This window comes from Neoarius graeffei, chromosome 21 (assembly GCF_027579695.1).
Source record: "Neoarius graeffei isolate fNeoGra1 chromosome 21, fNeoGra1.pri, whole genome shotgun sequence".
Classification (NCBI taxonomy): Eukaryota; Metazoa; Chordata; class Actinopteri; order Siluriformes; family Ariidae; genus Neoarius; species Neoarius graeffei.
In genome coordinates, this window is record NC_083589.1 from 5,747,576 (window position 1) to 5,772,355 (window position 24,780).

General features: G+C 43.1%; 1 protein-coding gene across 1 annotated transcript in view; it reads right to left on the reverse strand.

Moving 5' to 3' along the window:
- cd36 (CD36 molecule (thrombospondin receptor)) overlaps positions 1 to 15,354 on the reverse strand; it is a 50,534-nt gene extending 35,180 nt beyond the window's left edge. Inside the window, exons 1-2 of the mRNA XM_060903549.1 lie at positions 15,238 to 15,354; positions 7,250 to 7,410 (exon numbers count right to left, since the gene is read on the reverse strand). Coding sequence (XP_060759532.1) covers positions 7,250 to 7,410; positions 15,238 to 15,354 — 278 coding nt within the window. The remainder of the gene's footprint in view (positions 1 to 7,249; positions 7,411 to 15,237) is intronic.
- Positions 15,355 to 24,780: the final 9,426 nt, after the last annotated feature.

Below are 24,780 nucleotides of genomic sequence, written 5' to 3' on the forward strand. Positions count from 1 at the left end.
GTCTTACCTGGCTCAGCTGCCCCACTGCCTTTGCTAGTACCTGCTGCATCATCCGAATCTTTTTTAAAATATTTATGCAGTGAGCCCCTGAGTCTCTTGGTTTCTTCCTCTCTTTTTCTCTTTTCTGTGCTCCTGACTTGTGCATGTTGGCAAATGGCACGCATGCTGATTGTCGAAGCGCTATGACCGATCGATGTCGTTTTTTTCCCCTTAAAGGTGGAGTACGAGATTTTGGAATAACGGTTCTGCAAGCCATATTTTGAAAAGAAACATGCCCGCCCTCGCCATGCTCCCAACCCCCGCGTCTCCACCCCTCCTCCCCCTTATAAAGCCTGAGAAAGTCAGCCTTTATAATGGGTGTCTATTGCGTTACACACCAGTGGAGCAGAGTGTAGAGAGCTTGGAAAAATAGCTCAAACTTTCTCATTTAAACTGTGTTTTCAGCCCCAATTTTCACTCCACACACACAATTTTCTCAAAAGTAGTAGCCACACTTGTCCTGATTCACACAATGTGTCTACCTACACAATAGGACTTGCAGTTTTTGAATGAGAAGCCTGAAAGTGAGGAGAGGACAGGCACGCAGCCCCATAGACTGCCATTATAAACTTGGCAGAAAAGTCACTCATTTTTAACTCGCTCTAGTGACCTCATTTTTTACACTACAGACAAAATAAATTACATCAGTGTGTTCAGGAGAGCCTTGTGGCGCTCACTGTGAAAGAATATTGTGAATATCTCCTTCCGTTTTCGTGTAAATCCCCGTTGTTTGGAGGGAGCGCTCTGAGAAAATTCTGTGACACTCTGCTCGCAGCGCGCGGGTTGGGGGAGGGGCTGCTCGCTCTCTCACACACACGCAGAAGGGACGGGCTGAAAGAGTCAGACCAAACCATTTTTGCATTGGGGTGGTAGGGGGTTCTTGACACCTTTTTCAAAGAGAATAAAGGCAAAAGATCTAGAAATTATTTATTGAATGCAAATATAGCACATTTCTCCCCCAAATCAACACATTTTGAAATGAAATAAAATAATCGCAACTTCATGAGAGCCCAGTTCTGGGCCCCCCCCCATTCCTGGGCCCGGGACAACATACCCATTTGTCCCCCCCTGTCAGCGGGCCTGACAGCGTGTACCTCTGTCTCCCACTATAAGGCATTCCATTTTATTTCTGCTGGATTATGTGTAAAGTATGTCCATAAATCATCATGTCTTTTCCGCCCACCAAGCCCTTGTGCTGGCGTTGCAGCTGCCATGGTCCATGAACTGTGTGCACTGTGCCTGGTGGGCGTGGCCAAACAAGGACGGGATGCAGTGCATTGCTGATATTTTCAGCATTTGGTAGACAGGTTGCACGCACCGTTGGAGGAAATGCCATGCATTTTGATAGTCCTACAGCCAACCCACTAACATTTTCGTCTCGTCAACGAAAACAACAGATACGTCTCGTCATATTTTCGTGATCAAAGAGTTATGTTTAGCTCGTCACTGTCTTGTTTTAGTCATAAAAGAAGGTGCGTTGACGAAATCATTTCGTCATCGTCATCGTTAACAAAAACAACACTGCTCCTGAGTGTAGCTGCTTGAGAAGAGTGTAGCTAGCTAATGGTAGATTAGCAGGATAGTCAGTTATACATACCATGTTCTGGTGATACAGATTCAAAATATTCCAAAAACAATAAATAATAAAGAAGCTTTTTAAGTATTGTGAACTGGAAATAAAAACTATATGAAAGTTAGCAACTTTTAGTGAGAGCTTGGCTAACATTAGCTAGCTAGAATGTTTAAATAGTCAGCTTGTGGTGAATGTTTCAGCATTTTCTACAAAAAAAATAAATAAAAATTCACTTCATTTTATGAACTGAAATACACTCACCAGTCACTCTATTAAGAACACCCACACCTCCACCTGCTGTTTTATGCAGTTCTCTAATCAGCCGATCCCTTGACAGCAGCACGATGCATCAAATCATGCAGATCCAAATCAAGTGCTTCAGTTAATGTTCACTTCAAACATCAGAATGGGAAAAATTGTGATCTCAAAGTGTGACTTTCTTTCACTGTGGTATGGGTGTTGGTTTGAGCCAGATGGACTGGTTTGAGTATTTCAGAACCTGCTGATCTCCTGGGGTTTTCACACACATCAGTCTCTAGAGTTTACACAGAATGGTGCAAAAACCAAAAAACATTGAGTGAGCGACAGTTCTGTGGGTGGAAACAAACACCTTGCTGATAAGAGAGGGTCAGAGGAAAATGGACAGATTGGTTCGAGCTGCCAGGAAGGATATAGTAACTCATATAATCACTCTTTACAACTGCGGTGAGCAGAAAAGCATCTCAGCATGCAACAGCAGAAGAACACATTGGGTTCCACTCCTGCAGCCAAGAACAAGGATCTTAGAGTCAAGAACAAGTTCTTATTAAAGTGGCCGGTGACTGTGTACTGCAGTGCTAAACAGCCACTGTCTATGAGTATGGACATTAGACAATACTGACATCAGACACGACTACAACTACTACTGATAATAATAATAATAATAATAATAATAATAATAGCACTTTTTTTAGATTTTGATTAAAAATCTCCAAGTACTTTCCATAAAAATAAAAATCAGACAAGGAAATGAAATAAGTAAGCAAACAAGTAAGTAAGTAAGTAAATAAATAATTTTTTTTTTTTTGCGGTGCGGTTTCCATCAAATCCTGCGCTCTGACTGGCTGGCGAGCGGGTCCGTATCTTACAATACGGACCCCAGTTAAGGACCCTGGTTATGGACCTCTGGCGATTCGTTTGTTCACAACAACAACAAACTCAGTAGAATTTGTTGTCAACATTTATCTTTTTTTAATAAGATTTATTTATAAGATTATCAAAAATCTTATAAATTTTTGCCAGCATTTCTCAGGAGAATAGCATTAATTTTACAGCATGGCTAGTGATAACGACAGTCTTTACAGCGAAAGCGAGTTTTACTACCCTGAGGAAGAAGAAATAAAAGAAAACATTTCAGGAGAAAGCTAAAAACCTCTAACTGTTGCTAACGCCGAGCAAAAACATGGCTGAATCCTGAATGACTCCTATTTGTATAAATAGGGAACTACATAGGCGGCAAAATGTAGTTTTTTTCTGCCATGGAAGTGCACTTGTATACTGAGGAGGAAGCCATTTGCATTACAGCCGTGAATGAGGATTCAAAATGGCGGCTTGGCTCAGTTTTCCCTTTTGGGTGCTCTCATTTTCTGTTAATTTGGTCAAGAAAAAAATAAATATATTATTGTGGCAGCGGGGGCATGGTCAAGTGCCGGTCTGTGACAGGGGGGCGGAGTCAGGGAAGGTAAGTGGCAGAATCACTACACCTGATGTCAATTAACCTGTGTTTGTGTGTGTCTTCCCAGTGACTGCGCCCTATATAAGGAGGGAGAGCAGAGAGCAGAGTAGCTCATCCCCGAACCAGATGCCAGTTGTGTGTGTGTCTGTGTTAGCCAATAATGTTTCATTGAAAAGTGTGGCAATAAAAGCCGTGTTTTGCAAACCTGATCTCTGTCCTGCCGTCCTCTGTGCTCCACCCTTCGTTAGAACTGTTACAATTATTTTCCAGCTTAAGGTCGGTCCATATGGTGAAATACTGTGACCTTGGCCTTGAACACTGACCTCGGCCCAGAGGGCCTCGCTCAGTACTTTCAAGACCTCGGTCACGGTATTTCACGATACGGACCTCCCAGCTGGTAAATAACATATATATTTTTTTAAATTAAAAAAATATATAAAGAAAAAAACCTAAAAGCTAAACAAGCAACCACAATAAGGATGATTGGTAAAAGATCTTAATACTACAATTTAAGATTAAAAAAATTAATTGTTTATGAATTAATGACACCAAAACCTGTAACTGACGTAAAGGGATGATATCTCCCAAAGACCTTTAAGAAAAAACATCATTCATTCTGATTCCTGTCCCAGACCCTGATTAATTTTACCTCAAAACATGATTTTATTTTACACACGCGGTTATTACACTCTTCTGCGTGTTATAATTATCGTTCCACCTGCTCTCAACCAATCAGAAAACCCCTTGAGAGGGGTGTCTGAGAAGTGCAATTCAACAAAATTATCTTGGTCTTTGATAACCAGTGAAATAAATACTGTTCATGATGCCTGACGGAGACTTTTGAACCCGCCTGAGAATATAAAGATAATCAGGTCAGATTATTGGAGTGATTAAACAATAACTTGATACTGTATGATGTATTTGATGGGAAGAGACAGTTTGGATTGTTCACTCTTTTTATTATGACTGCGATAAACAGAAAATATTTTGTAAAACTATTCTGCTGCTCGGGCGGCACGGTGGTGTAGTGGTTAGCACTGTCGCCTCACAGCAAGAAGGTCCGGGTTCGAGCCCCGTGGCCGGCGAGGGCCTTTCTGTGCGGAGTTTGCATGTTCTCCCCGTGTCCACGTGGGTTTCCTCTGGGTGCTCCGGTTTCCCCCACAGTCCAAAGACATGCAGGTTAGGTTAACTGGTGACTCTAAATTGACCGTAGGTGTGAATGTGAGTGTGAATGGTTGTCTGTGTCTATGTGTCAGCCCTGTGATGACCTGGCGACTTGTCCAGGGTGTACCCCGCCTTTCGCCCGTAGTCAGCTGGGATAGGCTCCAGCTTGCCTGCGACCCTGTAGAACAGGATAAAGTGGCTACAGATAATGAGATGAGATGAGATTCTGCTGCTCAGAAACATTTATGGAAGGAGTCTCCAGTGTCAGTGCTTTGTAGCAAGCACTCAGCACTACATTCCCTCAGATATGCTAGTAAATTACTAATAAAACCCTCTGTGTGGTTATGTTTTGGATTTATCTAGCTAGCATGTACCTATAATTATTTTTAAGAGAGGGTACAATAGAAATGAAACAAAATTATTCAGAATAAGTGTTAGCAAATTATATGGAAAATACATGATATGGTTAAAATTAGGATTTATCGAGCTACCGTGTCACTGTTATTTCTTTTATACAGAGACTGTAAAGGGACAGTGACAGTAGAAATGAGACAAAACTATCTGGAATACCAACAATTACCTCAAATGTGTTGGTAAATTATAAAGAAAATACATAATACGGCTAAAATTAGGATTCATCTAGCCAGCATTCAGCTGTTAATTCTTTTATACAGAGAATGTAAAGGGATAGTGATAGAAAAAATGAGGCAAAACTATCTAGAATATCTACATTTACCTCAGATGTGTTGGTAAATGAGTCAGGATTATTAAGGAAATATGGAATACTGCTAAAATTTGGACTTATCTAGCTAGCATTCAGCTGCTAAGTATTTAGTACAGACAGTGTAAAGGCACAATGACTGCAAGAATGAGACAAAACTATCAGGAATACCAACATTTACCTCAGATGTGCTGTTAAATTACAAAGAAAACTTTGTATTTGGCTAAAATTATGATTCAACTACCTACCATGTAGCTGTTAATTCTTATATTCAGAGACTATAAAGGAATAGTGATAGAAGAAATGAGACAAAACTATTTGGAATGCCAACATTTACCTCAGAAGTGTTGGCAATTTATAAAGAAAATACATAATATGGTGAAAATTTGGATATATCTAGCTAGCATGCATCTGTTAATTCTTATATGCAGAGAATGTAAAGGGACAGTGACAGTAGAAATGAGACAAAACTATCCAGAATACCAGCATTTACCTCAGATGTGTTGGTAAATTAAAAAGAAAATACACAATATGGCTAAAATTTGGATTTGTCTAGCCTGCATGTAGCTGTTAATTCTTATATACAGACAGTGTAAAGGCTCAGTGATGGTAGAAATAAGAAAACTATCTGGAATGTCAACATTTACCTCAAATGTGTTGGTAAGTTATAAAGAAAATACATAATACGGCTAAAATTAGGATGTATCTAGCAAGCATGTAGTGGATAATTCTTCTATACAGAAAATTTACAGACACCGTGACAATGGAAATGGGCCAAAACTATCAGAAATGTCAATATTTACCTCAAATGTGTTGGTAAGTTATAAAGAAAATACATAACACGGCTAAAATTAGGATGTATCTAGCTAGCATGTAGCGGATAGTTCTTCTATACAGAATGACAAAATTTACAGACACCGTGACAATGGAAATGGGCCAAAACTATCAGAAATGTCAACATTTACCTCAAATGTGTTGGTAAGTTATAAAGAAAATACATAACACGGCTAAAATTAGCATGTATCTAGCTAGCATGTAGCGGATAATTCTTCTATACAGAAAATTTACAGACACCGTGACAATGGAAATGGGCCAAAACTATCAGAAATATCAACATTTACCTCAAATGTGTTGGTAAGTTATAAAGAAAATACATAACACGTCTAAAATTAGGATGTATCTAGCTAGCATGTAGCGGATAATTCTTCTATACAGAAAATTTACAGACACCGTGACAATGGAAATGGGCCAAAACTATCAGAAATGTCAATATTTACCTCAAATGTGTTGGTAAGTTATAAAGAAAATACATAACACGGCTAAAATTAGGATGTATCTAGCTAGCATGTAGCGGATAATTCTTCTATACAGAAAATTTACAGACACCGTGACAATGGAAATGGGCCAAAACTATCAGAAATGTCAACATTTACCTCAAATGTGTTGGTAAACTACTAACAAAAGGCTAGTTACATTTAATGTTCAGTGAAACAAGTTAGTTCCTGTTCTCATTTACAGTACATTATAGAATATCGAAGTTAATAAGACAAACAAAAAACCGCCCCCGCCGACTGTCATGTTACCAAGAAACTGCAAACTGCAAATTACAGCTTTACGTCTGGCTATGAGAAAGCTCTGACATTGAAGACTCCATCCATCAGCATGTAATAAACACATCATACGCTGAACAAGTCCCTGTGAACGAGCTGTTACTATGCAAATGATGGCATATAAGAGGGAACGAGTAGATTAACGTAAACCTGTGATTTACAGCTACTTGACTTGAGAGAAAATTAATCAACACCTTGTGACCAATTAGAATCCAGAATTTAACAGCACTGAGACTGGGGGAAAGGGGGAGAGGAAAGGGGGAGAGGGAACATTTGCTGTTGGTTGCATCAGACTGATGTCAGATGGTTTCTTGTTCTCTCCTTCTGTTCATTACAGACATCTGAGGGACGGTTCTCTGAGACTGGCATAACTGAGGCCGGTTCACCGTCAAGTAACACGAACACACCACACTGATCTCCAGCCTCACCTGTACGTGTACGGTCCTTTTTGTTGGACCTGAGGAACGCTGCCGTTTTTCACCACCTCATCTGGATTTTGCACTTCAAACAGCCAGAACTGCCTGTACACCGGCGCGCCGGCCGAGATCCAGTTCTCGTACGCCGTGGTTCCTTCCTCCAGGACAGCTTCCTGTCAAAGCACAACGTTATCATAGCTTCATGTTATTTTTGGACTTATTTTGCAAGAAAAAACAGAACCCGATGAGCTGAATCATACACGTAAGACCAAGTGTTTAGCCAACTGTGATTCTGGGCTGTGTCCCAACGCCAGGGTTTAACAAAGACCCACTTCTTAGCATTCGCTCTAATAAAAAAGATGACAAAACATGAAAGAGTGTGTAACAAATCGTAGCCATGTCAGTACCTACCTGGTAGCCTCTTCGGTAGCAAGATAATTAGCAGTAAAGGTTATTCCTTTGTTTTTCCATCAGAATGTTCAAATATACAATCACAAATTCACATTTTTATACTACGTCACCTATCAGTCGCTTCTTAACATTAAAGGAGCAGTAAGGAATGTTCAGAGCCCTCTATTGGTTGTGAGGCAAATTACAATTTCAAAAAATATATATAAATAAATGAATAAACAAGCAAACAATAAAATGACTCTCCCCTTCTGTTACAAATACAAATGCCTTGTACTTCGCCTTTTAAGGGAAAATAAGCTGAACAGCTTTTATCCTGCTGGAAGTGAAGCTAATTTCAGGGCCAGAAAAATAAAAAAATTAAAAAAAATCAGCCAAAAAACAAACAAACAAACAAAAACCCTAGCAACTTCAGTAAAATTACCGTATTTTTCGGACTATAAGTCGCACTTTTTTTCATGGTTCGGCTAGCCATGCGACTTATACTCCGTTGCGACGTATATATGTTTTTTTTTTTTCACCGCGGAATAACGAGCTGATGCTGAGTCTGACGACAGCCACGCAGAAGAAGAGGAAACGGCGCTTCGTCTGCCGCTGGAGTTGGCAGAGTTGTTCAGAAGCGACACCGAGGATGAGGAATTCAATGGATTTGCTGATTTGGAGTGAAATCGCCAGCTTGATCAACTTGATTGACCTGTGTTTTATTATTAATGACAGGGCTATAGTTATTTAAATAAGTTATGTAATGATTTTAGGCAGTGCTTAATTTGTGAAGTGGGAGGTCCCGGAACGCAGGAGGTGGGTGGGTCCGGTGACTCAAAAAAAAAAAAGGTGGGGGATGGTTTACTATAACTTTACGCACACGCGCTTATTGTGTGTGTAAAAAAATAATAATAATATCAGACATTATGATCTTAGAAAACGCTTTAGTGACGAACAGTTACAGACAGTAATATGTCGTGATATGTTATAAAATATTATTTTTATTAGGCTACATATTAAATTATATATTAAATTTATCTTCTAAAATAACAGACTACTCATATCACAACCGGTTTATTTCACCATTGGAGATCAGATCACACAAGACATGAGTTAAATTACTCTTTTTAAGGATTTAAGTAGGGGATTTAAAAGCGGTTGTTTTTTTTTCACTAGACGGTTGTCTTTGGAGATGATATACCTATAGCCTACTTGACCTCTGATTTAATGAAATAAAATTCGACAAAAATGAAGAATGACACTCCTCGATGATGACTACAGCTTTAATAACACAGATGAAAGAGCCATGGGGCGATAATAAGCCCTACCGCTAAAAATATTCTAAAAGCAAACTGATTAATGCATCAGTAATAGGCTACTAATATTAGTTATAATAATAATAATATAGGCTATTAGTAATAACGATAGTGATAGTATTAAAGATAGTAGTAGATATTTAAAATAATCAGATGAGGCTACTTACAGGGCAAAGGGTGCGTTATCACTGCTCAGCTGTTCGTTTATTAAATAAACAATGCAGTCGCGCAGTAACCACGCGCCGCTTATCAGATACAATCACAGATTCTATGGATAGAATAACCCTTCAAAAAAGTGCGACTTATAGTCCGGTGCGACGTATATATGTTTTTTTCGTCTTCATAATGCATTTTTTGGCTGATGCGACTTAAACTCCGGAGCGACGTATAGTCCAGAAAATACGGTAATTGCAAAGTTGTGGCTTTTTGTAAATTATTTTAAAAATTGGATAATTTTTACAGATCTAGATGCATGTTTAAATATTACAAACCCCAACTTTAAAACTTGTTTTTTTTAACACACAAATTCTGACGTACCAATAATGACATCATATGAGCACTTAGCAATAAAATAATAAACAAATATGTGCTGATAATCACTTCTGTAATATTCAGCAATATTCAAATATAATTTTGCAATATGCAATATGCAAAATTATGGCATGTTGTAGATTAGAGGGACTACAGATAAACAAGTAGTTCATTGATGGAATAAAGAGTCATGTGATAATCAATACAATATCCAAAGTGGAAAAAAATGATACCAGTTTTGACAGTACTAAGCTGATTAGTGAAAACATGTTTGGCTTCATCTTTGGGTTTGCATCGTACATTATTTCAAGATTTTCAGGGGAAAAAACAAGTTATGCATTTAATTTTAAAGTGGAACTTTATTATCACACACATCACATGATTTGAGCCACTTCTCCAAATTTAGCGAATGTATAATAATATAACTGGGATAATACATAACATACAGTATCATTATCCATTGGCTGTAAACATGTATCTATGATTTCTCTGTGCTGTTTATACAATTGTTTATTTGAAGATGAAATTGTAGCAGAGCTTACCGAAAGCAACGAAAGAAACGCCACTTGTTCGTGAAAAACTGCCGAGTGTAAACTGCTCTGTTCTGAAGATGTTGGAAAGTTCCAGCTTTATCTCTGACTGTGAGAAAGCTCTGACACTGGAGACTCCTTCCATCACTATACAGTGGTATGCAAAAGTTTGGGCACCCCTGGTCAAAACTGCTGTTACTGTGAACAGTTCAGCAAGTTGAAGATGAAATGATCTCCAAAAGAAATAAAGTTAAAGATGACTCATTCCCTTTATATTTTAAGCAAAAACAATTTTTTATTTTCATCTTTTACATTTTCAAAATGTCAAAAAAGGAAAAGGGCCCGAAGCAAAAATTTGGGCACCCTGCATGGTTAGTACCTAGTAACACCCGCTTTGGCAAGTATCACAGCTTGTAAACACTTTTTGTAGCCAGCTAATAATCTTTCAGTTCTTACGTGGGGGATTTTCACACATTCGTCCTTGCAAAAGGATTCTAGTTCTACAAGTTTCTTGGGCTGTCTTGCATGCGCTGCTCTTTTGAGATCTATCCACAGATTTTCAATGATGTTTAGGTCAGGGGACTGTGAGGGCCCGGGCAAAACCTTCAGCTCGGGCCTCTTGAGGTATTCCATTGTAGATTTTGAGGTGTGTTTTGGATCATCGTCTTATTGTAGGACCCATCCTCTTTTTAACTTCAACTTTTTTACAGATGGTGTGATGTTTGCTTCCAGAATTTGCTGGTATTTATTCAAATTCATGCTTCCCTCGACCAATGAAATGTGCCCTGTGCCACTGGCTGCAACACAACCCCAAAGCATGATCGATCCACACCCATGCTACAGAGTTGGAGAGGTGTTCTTTTCCTGGAATTTGGCACCCTTTTTTCTCCAAACATACCTTTGCACATTGTGGCCAAAAAGTTCTATTTTGATTTCATCAGTCCACAGAACTTGTTTCCAAAATGCATCAGGCTTATTTAGATGTTCATTTGCAAACTTCAGACGCTGAATTTTGTGGCTCGGACGCAGGAAAGGTTTTCTTCTGATGACTCTTCCATGAAGGTCATATTTGTTCAGGTGTCGCTGCATAGTAGAACAGTGCACCACCACTCCAGGGTCTGCTCAATCTTTCTGAAGGTCTTTTGCAGTCAAACAGGGTTTTTTATTTGCCTTTCTAGCAATCCAGCGAGCAGTTCTTTCAGAAAGTTTTCTTCATCTTCCAGACCTCACCTTGATCTCCACTGTTTCTGTTAACTGCCATTTCTTAATAACATTACAATCTGAGGAAACATCTACCTGAAAACACTTTGCTACGTTCTTGTAGCCTTCTCCTGCTTTCTGAGCATCAATTATTTTATTATTCAGAATGCAACAGAGTTGCTTAGAGCAGCGGTCCGCAACCACCGGTCTGCGGACCGGTACCGGTCCGCGAGACATTCCGAACCGGGTCGTGACATTGGGGGGAAATGCCAAAAAAAGGGGGGGATTTTTTATATATAAAAGAGAGAGAGAGAGAGAGAGAGAGAGAGAGAGAGAGAGAGGTGTAAATAAAACATGGGTTCATTTCACGTTAGATAAGTATGCGTGGACGCTGCATAGCCTATTGCATTCGGAGGCCGATAGCACATTTTATTTTTTTCAATCATGATGACTGTCTGACCCGCCCTCAACACGTAGCCTATTTTCCCATCGCTGCCTCAGATCAGCTCAGTTCTCACGGTCAGCGACAGTGTATATTAGCTACAATGAGCAAGAAGCAGCAAACGTCCTTAGAAAGTTTCTTTGGTTTGGGTAAGGGTGAAAAGAGGTCCAGCATCGATGACAATAATGATCCCGGAAGCAACCCAAAGAAAAAGAAGGGATCTTTCAATAGGAGATATGATGATTCCTACCTAAAATTCGGCTTTACACAGACCGGTGACTCGCATGCTCCTAATCCGTTGTGTGTGGTGTGCGGGGACAAGCTGTCGAATGAGTCTATGAAGCCATCAAAGCTCATTCGACGCCTTGAAACTAAACACCCCACACTTAAAAATAAACCTCTTGAATTCTTTGAGCGCAAAAAGCAAGAGCAAGATTCACAAAAACTCATGCTAAAGACAACTACTTCTGTGAACGTGGCTTTGCTAAGAGCCTCGTACAGAGTGGCGTGTCAAATAGCTAAGTCAAAGAAACCATTCACTATTGGAGAAGAGCTAATTCTGCCTTCTGCCCAAGACATGTGCGACGAAGTGCTTGGGGAGGCAGCAGCCAAAAAGATAGGCTCGGTACCTCTTTCTGCCAGTACTGTGCAGAGGCGCATTAATGATATAGCGGAGGATATTGAGGCGCAGTTGTTGCAGAGGCTAAAAGGGTCGCCGTGGTTTGCAATTCAGGTAGACGAGTCCACTGATGTGGAAAACAGGGCAATACTTCTCGTTTTCGTGCGGTACATTTTTGAGGAGGATGTTGAGGAGGATCTGTTGTGTGTGCTCTCCCTTCCAACAAACACCACAGGTGCAGAGTTGTTTCGGGCGTTGGATGGTTACGTGTCAGGGAAATTAGACTGGTCCTTCTGCATCGGTGTATGTACTGATGGGGCTGCGGCGATGACTGGGCGGCTGTCTGGTTTCACTGCGAGGCTGAGCAAGGTTGCACCTGACTGCGAACACACTGTCATTCACAGAGAAATGCTGGCCAGCCGTAAATTGTCACCGGAGTTGAATGCTGTATTGAACGATGTCGTTAAAATGGTCAACTTCATCAAAGCACACGCACTCAACACCCGGTTGTTTGAGCAGCTCTGTGAAGAAATGAATGCAGAGCACAAACGCCTTCTCTTGCACGCAGAGGTCAGGTGGCTGTCGAGGGGGAAGTCACTGGCCAGAGTGTTCGAGTTGAGAGAGCCTCTGCAGGCATTTCTGGCAGGAAAACAGTCTGATCTGGCTGCGCATTTCAGTGATGAACACTGGGTGTCAAAACTCGCCTACCTCTGTGACATTTTTGCTTTGCTTAATGAGCTCAACCTGACACTTCAGGGGAGAATGACGACTGTCTTTAAAGTAGCAGACAAAGTCGCTGCATTTAAAGCAAAGCTGGATCAGTGGGGGCGTCGCGTAGACAAGGGTGTATTTGACATGTTTCATTTATTAGTGGGGCTATTGGGGGAAACGGAGCCAGCGCCAGCTCTATCACAGTTGGTTCGTGACCATCTCGTTGGGCTGTCGAAAGAATTCGACCGCTACTTCCCAGCCTCCCGAGATCCGCGTGATAAGAATGAATGGATCCGCAATCCATTTGCAAGAATTCCTGACCACCTGTCCGTTCAGGAGGAAGCGCAGCTGATCGAGCTGGCAAATGACGGTGGTCTTAAGACTAAATTTGACCAAACAAACTCTCTGCCTGCGTTCTGGGTAAACGCCAAACGGGAATATCCGGAAATAGCCGTAAAAGCGCTCAAAACGTTGCTGCCCTTCCCAACTACTTATCTTTGTGAGGCCGGGTTTTCCGCAATGACAGTGACCAAAACAAAACTGAGAAACCGATTGGATATTTCAAATACATTAAGAGTGTCACTGTCCAACATCACCCCCAGATGGGACATTCTAGCTGCAGGGAAACAAGCACAGGGCTCACATTAAAATTTAATCGGCTTATGCCATAATAAAATTAGGCCTTTAATTTGTTTCAGCACCTATTCCTATTGTGTTGTGCATGTTGTTTTCATGTTCCTAGTTCAATTTTGTCGTTCAAGTTTATGTTCCTGATTCAGTTTTACTTACTGTTCATAGCTGAAGTTCGCTACTTTTAACGCATGCACAACACCAGATATGGAACCAAAACGATCACCAAAATTGTCCTCCAATTCAAATAATCAATTATTCTAATTTGTAAAAGCGTCAGCTAAATGCATTCTCCCAGTGTCTGCTAAACGTAGACACCCCGCCCCCCAGCTCGCGCGTGTGAGACCACGCCCCCCACACACACACCGGGCCGCAGCAAAACAATGCTGAACCAAACCGGTCCCTAGTGCTGAAAAGGTTGGGGACCCCTGGCTTAGAGGAGCCCACGGCTGTTGATTTTAGGGACAAGTTTGAGGAGTCAGAGAATTTATATAGCTTTGAAATCTGCGACCTTTCCTAATGAAGAATTTGAACAAGCCACAGCTCAATGAGCTAATTAAGGTCTGGAACCTTGGTAAAAGCTACCTGAGAACTCGAATATATTGGGGTGCCCAAACTTTCACCTGGTGTTCCTCCCCCCCCCACTCTCCAATTGTCTCATCTCATTATCTGTAGCTGCTTTATCCTGTTCTACAGGGTCGCAGGCAAGCTGGAGCCTATCCCAGCTGACTACGGGCGAAAGGCGGGGTACACTCTGGACAAGTCGCCAGGTCATCACAGGGCTGACACATAGATACAGACAACCACTCACACTCACATTCACACCTACGGTCAATTTAGAGTCACCAGTTAACCTAACCTGCATGTCTTTGGACTGTGGGGGAAACCGGAGCACCCGGAGGAAACCCACGCGGACACGGGGAGAACATGCAAACTCCGCACAGAAAGGCCCTCGCCGGCCACGGGGCTCGAACCTGGACCTTCTTGCTGTGAGGTGACAGCACTAACCACTACACCACCATGCCGCCCCTCTCCAATTGTACAAAACAAAAATAATACACAAATCTTGCAGAAAACGCTGAAAAAAAACGTGTCGTCTTTGCCTTTATGCCTTTTGGTGACCTGTTCATCTTCTGCTCACTTAACTATTCACAGTAACAGACATTTTCCTGTAAGGGTGCCCAAACTTTTGCATGCCACTGTATACTGATGGAGAGACAGGACATTATTGTATCCTTCTGTTTTTTTTTTTACTGTAGCAACAGCTAAATTCATACTTTATAAAAGAAGTAAACATGAGCATGTCATTAAAAATCACCCCTCAGTCATTTAACTCAAAACAAAAACAGGAAATGTGACTGAGAATGCCATTTCCATCAGCTGCGCACATCACCGGAGAACTGGAGTGCAAAACTCGAGGAGCAAACTTCACACTGCTGTAAATGTCTCTGCACATCTGGTGCACTTGCTGTGGAGAGATAACTGGGGCCCATTTCATTCTGGGCTGAATTATTCCTGATCACCAGCAGGTGCCAGTGGGGCCCCAGGACACAGCCATGAACACAGGGGGTCAACTCGGGCACTTATTTATTTATTTATTTTAAAAACATTTTAAAAGCAATAAATCTCACCTTTTTGACAGTTGTGCTGATGATATTGTCGCCCACTGGAATGAGGATGAGACCGAGCGCGCACGCGACCGCGCCGACGACGGTCCCGACGATCAAGCCGCATTTCAGACGGCTCATGATGGAGGAGAAATAAAAATAACAATTATGAGAAAAAATGAAATGAATTAAAAGTGGTGGTGGTTGGGGGGAGGGGGAGCTGAAGGCGCGCGCGCGACAGAGAGAGAGAGAGAGAGAGAGAGAGAACCGGCACTGTGATACAGTTCCAAGGTTAACGACAGTGCGCGCGCACACGCCCGGTTATCAACTGCGCGCGCTATCAGCAGCAGGGCGTGAGAGAGAGAGAGAGAGAGAGAGGGAGAAAGAGAGGAGGGAGAGAGAGAGAGGAGGGAGAGAGAGAGATAGAGGGAGAAAGAGAGGAGGGAGGGAGAGAGAGAGATAGAGGGAGAAAGAGAGGAGGGAGAGAGAGGAGGGAGAAAGAGAGGAGGGAGAGAGAGATAGAGGGAGAAAGAGAGAGGGAGAGAGAGAGGAGGGAGAAAGGGAGAAAGAGAGGAGGGGAGGAGGGAGAGAGGGAGAAATAGGAGGGAGAGAGAGAGGAAGGAGAGAGAGATAGAGGGAGATAGAGAGGAGGGAGAGGGAGAGAGAGAAAGAGAGGAGGGAGAGAGGGAGAAAGAGAGGATGGAGAGAGAGAGGACAGAGAGAGAGAGAGGAGGGAGAGGGAGAGAGAGGAGGGAGGGAGAGAGAGAGGAGGGAGGGAGAGAGAAGCCCAAGAACATCAGCTGAACAGCATCAGGACATGACGAGGGAAAAAGAAAATCCACAGTGATTGGTAAAGACCAACACTGATGTCACTCATAAACACCTGCAATATTCAGTGCATTAACACCTTTCATGCTGAACTAGACCAAAACGTTAATGATAAGACCTATACTGAGAAATAAACACCAACAAACACCAGATGTTGAATGGGTTATGAATAAACACTTGTGAAATCCAAAAGATTAATGAATACCAACACTGTTGAAATAACACCTCGATGATGAATGAATTAGAGTCCCACAGTGTTACTCTGAACACCAACACTTGTGTAGCAGATATATGTGGCGATGAATGAATTAACGCCTATAATGAGAAATAAACACCAACAAACACCAGATGTTGAAGGGGTTATGAAAAAGACTTATGAGATCAAAAAGATTAACGAATACCAACACTGATGTCACTCATAAACACCTGCAATATTCAGTGCATTAACACCTTTCATGCTGAAGTAGACCATAATGTTAATGATAAGACCTATACTGAGAAATAAACACCAACAAACGCCAGATGTTGAATGGGTTATGAATAAACACCAGTAGTGCTGTGAAATCCAAAAGATTAACGAATACCAACACTGTTGAAATAACACCTCAATGTTGAATGAATTAGTCTCATAGTGTTACTCTGAATACCAACACTTGTATAGCAGACATATGTGGCGATGAAGGAATTAACACCTATAATGAGAAATTAACACCAACAAACACCAAATGTTGTATGGGTTATGAATAAACACTTACACTGCTGACACCTACAGTGTTGTTAAATCAACACGTAATGTTGAACTAATGCCAACACTGTTGATTTAACACCTCTAATTTTGAATTAGTTAAGTCATAGTGTTGACTGAACACCAACACTGTATAGGGATCACTTATACAGAATTAAGTGTTGGTGTTTAGTCACTAGAAGAGTTAATTCATTCACTTGTAGCATTGTGAAATCAACACTCGTACCAAATGTTGAACTAACGCCAACACTGTTGAAATAACACCTCAATGTTGAATGAATTATAGTCTCATAGTGTTGACTAAACACCAACCCTTGTGTAGCAGACATATGTGGCGATGGAGGAATTAACACCTATAAAGAGAAATAAACACCAACAAACACCAAATGCTGTATGGGTTATGAATAAACACCTTCAGTGATGGTAAATTAACACTTGCAATTCTGAACACTATTAAATCAACACCTTGGAATGTTGAGCGAATTAAATTTATAGTGTTGAATAAACACCAACACTCAATTCAGTAATCCAACAATAATGCTCATGGGGCACGTATGATGCTGAAGATATTGAACACCTATAATAAGGAATAAACACCAACAAACACCAAATATTGAATGGGTTATGAATAAACACTTACAGTGTTGTGAAATCAACACTTGTACCTAATGCTGAACTAATGCCAACACTGTTAAAATAACACCTCTAATGTTTAATGAATGAACTCATAGTTTTGACTGAACACCAACACTTGTGTAGCAGACATATCTGGCGATGAAAGAATTAACACCAATAAGCACCAAATATTGAATGGGTTATGAATAAACACTTACAGCATTGACATCTTCAGTGCTGTTAAATGAACACCTTGTAATGTTAAATGAATTAACTCTATAGTGTTGACTAAACACCAATACTTAATTCAGTAATAGTGAATCCCACTACCGTATAATGCTCATGTGACATATACGATGCTGAAGGAATTAACACTTATAATGGAGAAGAAACACTAACAAATGCCAAATATTGAATAGGTTACAAATAAACACAATGTTGTGAAATCAACACTTATACCTAATATTGAACTAACAAAAACACTGCTGAAATAACACCTGTAATGTTTAAAAATTATAGTCTCATTGTGTTGACTGAACACCAACACTTAATTCAGAAACAGTGAATTAGCAAACATATGTGGCAATGAAGGAATTAACACTAAGCACCAGAAAACACCAAGTGTTGAATGGGTTATGAATAAACACTTATAGCTTTGATACCTTCAGTGCTGTTATAACAACACTTGTAATTCTGAACACTATTAAATCAACACCGTGTAATGTTGAATGAATTCACTCTATAGTGTTGACTAAACAATAATACTTAATGAATCCATCTATAATGCCCATGTGACATATATAATGCTGAAGGAATTAACACCTATAATGAGAAATAAACACCAGCAAACTCCAAGGGTTGAATAGGTTATGAATAAACACTTAGTGTTGACATCTTCAGTGTTGTGAAATCAACACTTGTAATAATGAACTAACACCAACACTATTAAATCAACACTTTCTAATGTTGAATGAATTCACTCTTATAGTGTTAACTAAACACCAACACTCAATTCAGTAGGAATTTGTCTAGAATGTTATTATGATGTATATGATGATGCCATTAATAAGTATAATGATAAATAAAAACCAATAAACACCAAGTGTCGAGTGTGTTAAAAATAAACAACTACAGATGTTAAACAAATCAACACTGATCTAACACCAGCACTACGGAATTAACACCTCTAAGGTTGAATTAATTAACTCTTCTAGTGACTAAACACCAACACTTAATTCTGTATAAGTGATCCCTATACAGTGTCGGTGTTCAGTCAACACTATGACTTAACTAATTCAAAATTAGAGGTGTTAAATCAACAGCGCTGGCATTAGTTCAACATTACATGTGTTGATTTAACAACACTGTAGGTGTCAGCAGCGTAAGTGTTTATTCTTAACACATTATACGTTTTTAATTCAACATCTGGTGATTATTGAACATTATACTGTAGGTGTTAATTCTTTCATCATATACAGTATGTTAAATAAACACTTGTAATGTTAAACTAATGCCAACACTATTGAATTAACACCACTACTGTTGAATTAATAATGTAATAGTGTTGACTGAACACCAACACTTACTTCACTTTAGTAACACTATACAAGACTATACAAGTGTTGAATTCAATCTCACCCCATATAATTAACCCTAATGGCTCAACACCATTAATACGATGTTGAATTAATCAACTCTAGGTGTTTATTCATTACAAAGAGTTGCTTCAGCACTTTATGTGTTAATTTAATACTTTAAAAGTTGCCCCATCACTGTGGGTGTTTATTCAGTAATGCAAGCTGTATCCCAACATTGTAGATGTTTGTAGGTGTTTATTTAGCAGGGTAAGAATTAACTCACCACTGCAGGTGTTTATTCAACACTGTAAGAGTCGACTCAACACTGTAGGTGTTTGTTAAATAATAAGAGATCCTTCTGCACTGTCTGTGTCTATTCAGTACTATAACCTGATAGTGTAGATGTTAATTTAATACTGAATGAATAAATCTAACACTGCACTTGTTGATTGAATACTGTTCAGTGCTGTTTATTCAATATTGTAAGCATGACGATAGCACTGTAGGTGTTTATTCAATACTGTAAGGGTAAATCCATCACAGTAGGTGTTTATTCAATAATATGAGTCCCTTCAGCACTGAAGGTGTTTGTTTAACACTGGAAGAGTTAACCTGGAACTATAGGTGTTTATTCAGTACTGAGAGAATGAACCCAATACTGCAGGTGTTTATTAAATATTAAAAGTTATGAAGTTCATCAGTAATGTAGGTCTTTAAAAAAACCTGTAAGAGTTTGAATAAACACTATAGGTGTTTATTCAATACTAAGAGTTCCTTCAGCATTAAAGGAGAGTTAATCAAACAATGAACACTGCAGGTGTTCGTTAAACAACAAGAGTTAAGATGTTCTTCAGCATGTCAGCCCTGTGATGATCTCGCGACTTGTCCAAGGTGTACCCCGCCTCTCGCCCACAGTCAGCTGGGATAGGCTCCAGCTCACCTGCAACCCTGCACAGGATAAGTGGCTACAGATAATAGATGGATGTTCTTTAGCACTGTAGGTCTTTTTTAAATACTGCAAGAGTTAACACAACAATGTAGGTATTCAATATAAGAATTCCGTAGATTTTAGTTCACTTCTGTAAAAATTAACCCAACAATGTGTGTTTATAGCGTGTTAAGAGTTAACACAACTGTAGGTGCTTATTCAGTACTATAAGATTTAAACCAACACTGTAAACTGTTAGCTAATGGTAATTGTAACAGTATTGTATTGCATTTCAACATTTAAAAAAAAAAAACTATAAACAGTAATCACTAAGCGATAATAAATGAAACAAAGTCAGTATTTGGTGTGAGACGACTTTTGCTTATATATATATATATATATATATATATATATATATATATATTGTGGCAGCGGGGGCGTGGTCAAGCGTCGGTCTGTGACAGGAGGGCGGAGTCAGGGAAGGTAAGCGTCAGAATCACTACACCTGAGAGCAATTAACCTGTGTTTGTGTGTCTTCCCAGTGACCGCGCCCTATATCAGGAGGGAGAGCGAGAGCGGAAGGAGCTCGGCCCTGAACAAGACGCCAGTTGTGTGTGTGTGTGTCTGTGCTAGACTGGATATTGTTAGACTGAAAAGTGTGGCAATAAAGCCGAGTTATAAACCTGATCTCTGTCCTGCCGTCCTCTGTGCTCCACCCACACATAGGGAACGTCCTACAGTGGTGCCGAAACCCAGGAAAGTGGAGCACCAACCCAGCAGCCCCATGGAATCCTCCCCGTTCGCCGACCTGGTCCACGCCCTCGCCACGGCTCAGCAAAGCCAGCACCAGGTGCTCGTCACACTCCGAAAGGAACAAGAGCGGCGCTTCGAAGCCCTGGTGCTGGCCCAGCAGGAAGATCGCGAGGCGTTCCGGCATCTCCTCGCGTCGGCGGGGTCCACCAGCGCTCCGGCCGCGGGCCCGTCTCCCCTCACTGTCATCAAGATGGGCCCGCAGGACGACCCCGAGGCATTCCTCACGTTGTTTGAACAGGTCGCCGAAGCCTCGGGGTGGCCGATGAAGCAGAGCGCGGCGCGCCTCCTCCCCCTGCTAACGGGAGAGGCGCAACTGGCCGCGCTACAGCTCCCTGCCGACCGCCGGCTGGCCTACGTGGACCTCCGCCGGGCCGTCCTCCAGCGCGTGGGGCACACACCGGAACAACAGCGCCAGCGCTTCTGCGCGCTGCGATTGGAGGAAGTCGGCCGGCCGTTCGCATTTGGCCAGCAGCTCCTGGACGCCTGCTGGCGGTGGTTGAGGGCCAATGATCGCGACGCCGAGGAAATCGTCGACCAGGTGGTACTGGAACAGTTCATCGCCCGCTTACCAGCAGGAACCGCGGAGTGGGTCCAGTGCCACCGCCCGGCGTCGCTGGATCAGGCAGTCGAGCTGGCGGAGGATCATCTGGCGGCTGTCCCGGCGGCAGGACAGCAGATGGCATCTTCTCTTCTCTCCTCTTCTCTCTCTCTCTCTCCCCCTCCTCCTGTGTCCCGTCCTCGCCCCATTCCCCCACTGCGGAGGCGGGGGCCGGCACCACCCCAGCTGGCCCGCCGCACCCGCTGTGCCCTCCCGTTTCTCCCTTCTGTGTCTGTCTCTCCCCCACCTCAGGTGAGTGAGCCCCAGATCACTGGTGCAGAGGGAAAGCCCGGGCGGGTTTGCTGGCGCTGCGGGGAGCCGGGCCACCTTCAACAGCAGTGCACAGCAATGGAAGTGGGCGAGGTGGTTCGGATCCCCGACGCGCCAGAGGCCGCCCTCGATCGGGCCGGAGCGTATTGCATACCGGTGAGTATCCAAGGGGCTACATATCAGGCGTTGGTGGATTCTGGTTGTAATCAGACCTCAATTCGCCAAAGCCTGGTTCAAAACGAGGCATTGGGGGGAGCACAAGGGGTGAAGGTGTTGTGTGTGCACGGGGATGTTCACCGCTACCCTTTGGTGTCAGTCCACATTATTTTCAGAGGGGAAAAATTTATAGTGAAGGCGGCGGTTAATCCTCGCCTTACCCACTCTTTAATTTTGGGGACTGATTGGCCGGGATTTTGGGGTTTAATGACGCACCTAGTAGAGAGTGGGTCCTGCCATTTGACAGGGGGAGGTCCCGGTGTCGCTTTGGCAGGAGCAGCTGTCACAGAGCCATCTACGTCATCTCCGCGTCAGAGTGAGGAGCCGCCGGCTCCTCCTCTCTCTATTGGGGAATCCCTCGCGGATTTCCCATTAGAGCAGTCATGAGACGAGACTCTGCGGCATGCGTTTGACCAAGTGAGAGTAATCGATGGTCAAACGCTCCTGCCGAATGCCACCCTGTCCTTCCCCTACTTCGCGATTATGAAGGATAGATTATACCGAGTGACGCAGGACACTCAAACTAAAAAGCAAGTCACGCAGCTTTTAATTCCGAAGAGCCGCTGGGAATTGGTATTCCAGGCGGTTCACTTTAATCCCATGGCTGGACACTTAGGGCAGGATAAAACACTAGCCCGAATAATAGCCCGATTCTATTGGCCGGGGATTCGCGGCGATGTCCGTAGGTGGTGTACGGCATGCCGCGAATGCCAGTTAGTAAATCCAGTGGCCATTCCAAAAGCGCCTTTGCACCCTCTACTGTTAATCAAGACCCCGTTTGAGAGAATTGGGATGGATCTCGTCGGGCCATTAGATCGGTCAGCACGAGGGTACCGCTTTATATTAGTTCTGGTGGACTATGCAACGCGATACCCAGAAGCAGTGCCTCTACGCAATATCTCAGCACGCAGTATTGCAGAGGCACTCTTCCGCATCATCTCCCGAGTTGGAATCCCGAAAGAGATTCTGACTGATCAAGGCACTACGTTTATGTCACGAACACTGCGCGAACTGTATGGGTTATTGGGGATTAAGCCGATCCACACCAGCGTGTATCACCCACAAACGGACGGTTTAGTGGAACGGTTCAACCGCACCCTCAAAAATATTATTAAGAAATTCGTAAGTGAGGACGCACGTAATTGGGATAAGTGGCTCGAACCCTTGCTGTTCTCAGTGCGAGAGGTCCCCCAAGCCTCCACGGGGTTCTCCCCGTTCAAATTATTATATGGGCGTAAGCCGCGCAGCATCCTGGACGTGCTGCGGGAAAATTGGGAGGAGGGACCTTCACAAAGTAAGAACGAAATTCAGTACGTTATGGACCTGCGCGCAAAACTCCACACGCTCACCCACCTAACTCAGGAGAATTTGCGGCAGGCCCAGGAATGGCAAGCCCGCCTGTACAACAAGGGTACGCGCCTTAGAGAGTTCACACCGGGAGATAAGGTACTCGTACTGTTGCCCTCGTCGAGCTCCAAATTGATCGCCAAGTGGCAAGGACCCTTTGAGGTCACACGGCGAGTCGGGGACGTCGACTATGAGGTGAGGCGAACAGACAGGGGTGGGGCGCTACAGATTTACCACCTCGATCTGCTTAAACTCTGGAACGAGGAGGTCCCCGTGGTGTTGGTGTCGGTAGTTCCAGAGAAGGCGGAGCTGGGGCCAGAGGTTCAAAAAGGGACATTGGCATCACGTACTTCTCCGGTCCCCTGTGGAGACCACCTCTCCCCGACCCAACTCACGGAGGTCGCCCAGTTGCAAACCGAGTTTTCGGATGTGTTCTCGCCCCTGCTCGGTCGCGCTAACCTCATAGAGCACCACATAGAGACGCCCCCGGGGGTGGTAGTGCGTAGCCGCCCTTACAGGCTACTCGAACACAAAAAAAAGGTGGTTCGGGAAGAACTTCAGACCATGCTCGAAATGGGCATCGTCGAGGAGTCCCACAGTGACTGGAGCAGCCCGGTGGTCTTGGTACCCAAGGCCGACGGGTCGGTCTGGTTCTGTGTGGACTATAGAAAAGTCAACGTGGTGTCTAAATTCGACGCGTACCCAATGCCTCGTATTGATGAGTTGCTCGATCGACTCGGCACTGCTCGCTTTTATTCGACGCTGGATTTGACGAAGGGATATTGGCAGATCCCCTTGACTCCACTATCCCGAGAAAAAATGGCCTTTTCCACACCGTTTGGTTTACACCAATTCGTCACCCTTCCGTTTGGGCTGTTTGGGGGGCCCGCTCCATTTCAGCGGCTGATGGACAGAGTCCTCCGCCCTCACGCCACTTATGCGGCCGCGTATTTAGATGGCATCATCATCTATAGTAATGACTGGCAGCAGCACCTCGAACATCTGAGGGCCATCCTTAGGTCGCTGAGGTGAGTGGGGCTCACAGCCAACCCAAAGAAGTGTGCGATTGGGCGGGTGGAAGTACGGTATCTGGGCTTCCACTTGGGCAACGGGCAGGTGCGTCCCCAAATTAATAAGACGGCAGCAATTGTGGCCTGCCCGAGGCCCAAGACCAAAAAGGGGGTGAGACAGTTCCTGGGGCTGGCTGGCTATTATCGGAGGTTTATACCTAATTATTCGGACATCACCAGCCCGCTGACTGATCTCACTAAAAAGGGGGCACCAGATCCGGTCCAGTGGACGGAGCAATGCCAGTGGGCTTTCTCAGAGGTAAAGGCTGCACTGTGTGGGGGGCCACTTCTACACTCCCCTGACTTTTCTCTCCCCTTTATGTTGCAGACCGATGCGTCGGACAGAGGGCTGGGGGCGGTTTTGTCCCAGGAGGTGGAGGGGGAGGACCGCCCTGTCCTGTATATCAGCAGGAAGCTGTCGGTGCGTGAGGGGCGCTACAGCACCATAGAGAAAGAGTGTTTGGCCATCAAGTGGGTGGTTCTCGCCCTCCGGTACTACCTGCTGGGGCGCCCTTTCACCCTCTGTTTGGACCACGAGCCCCTCCAGTGGCTCCACCGCA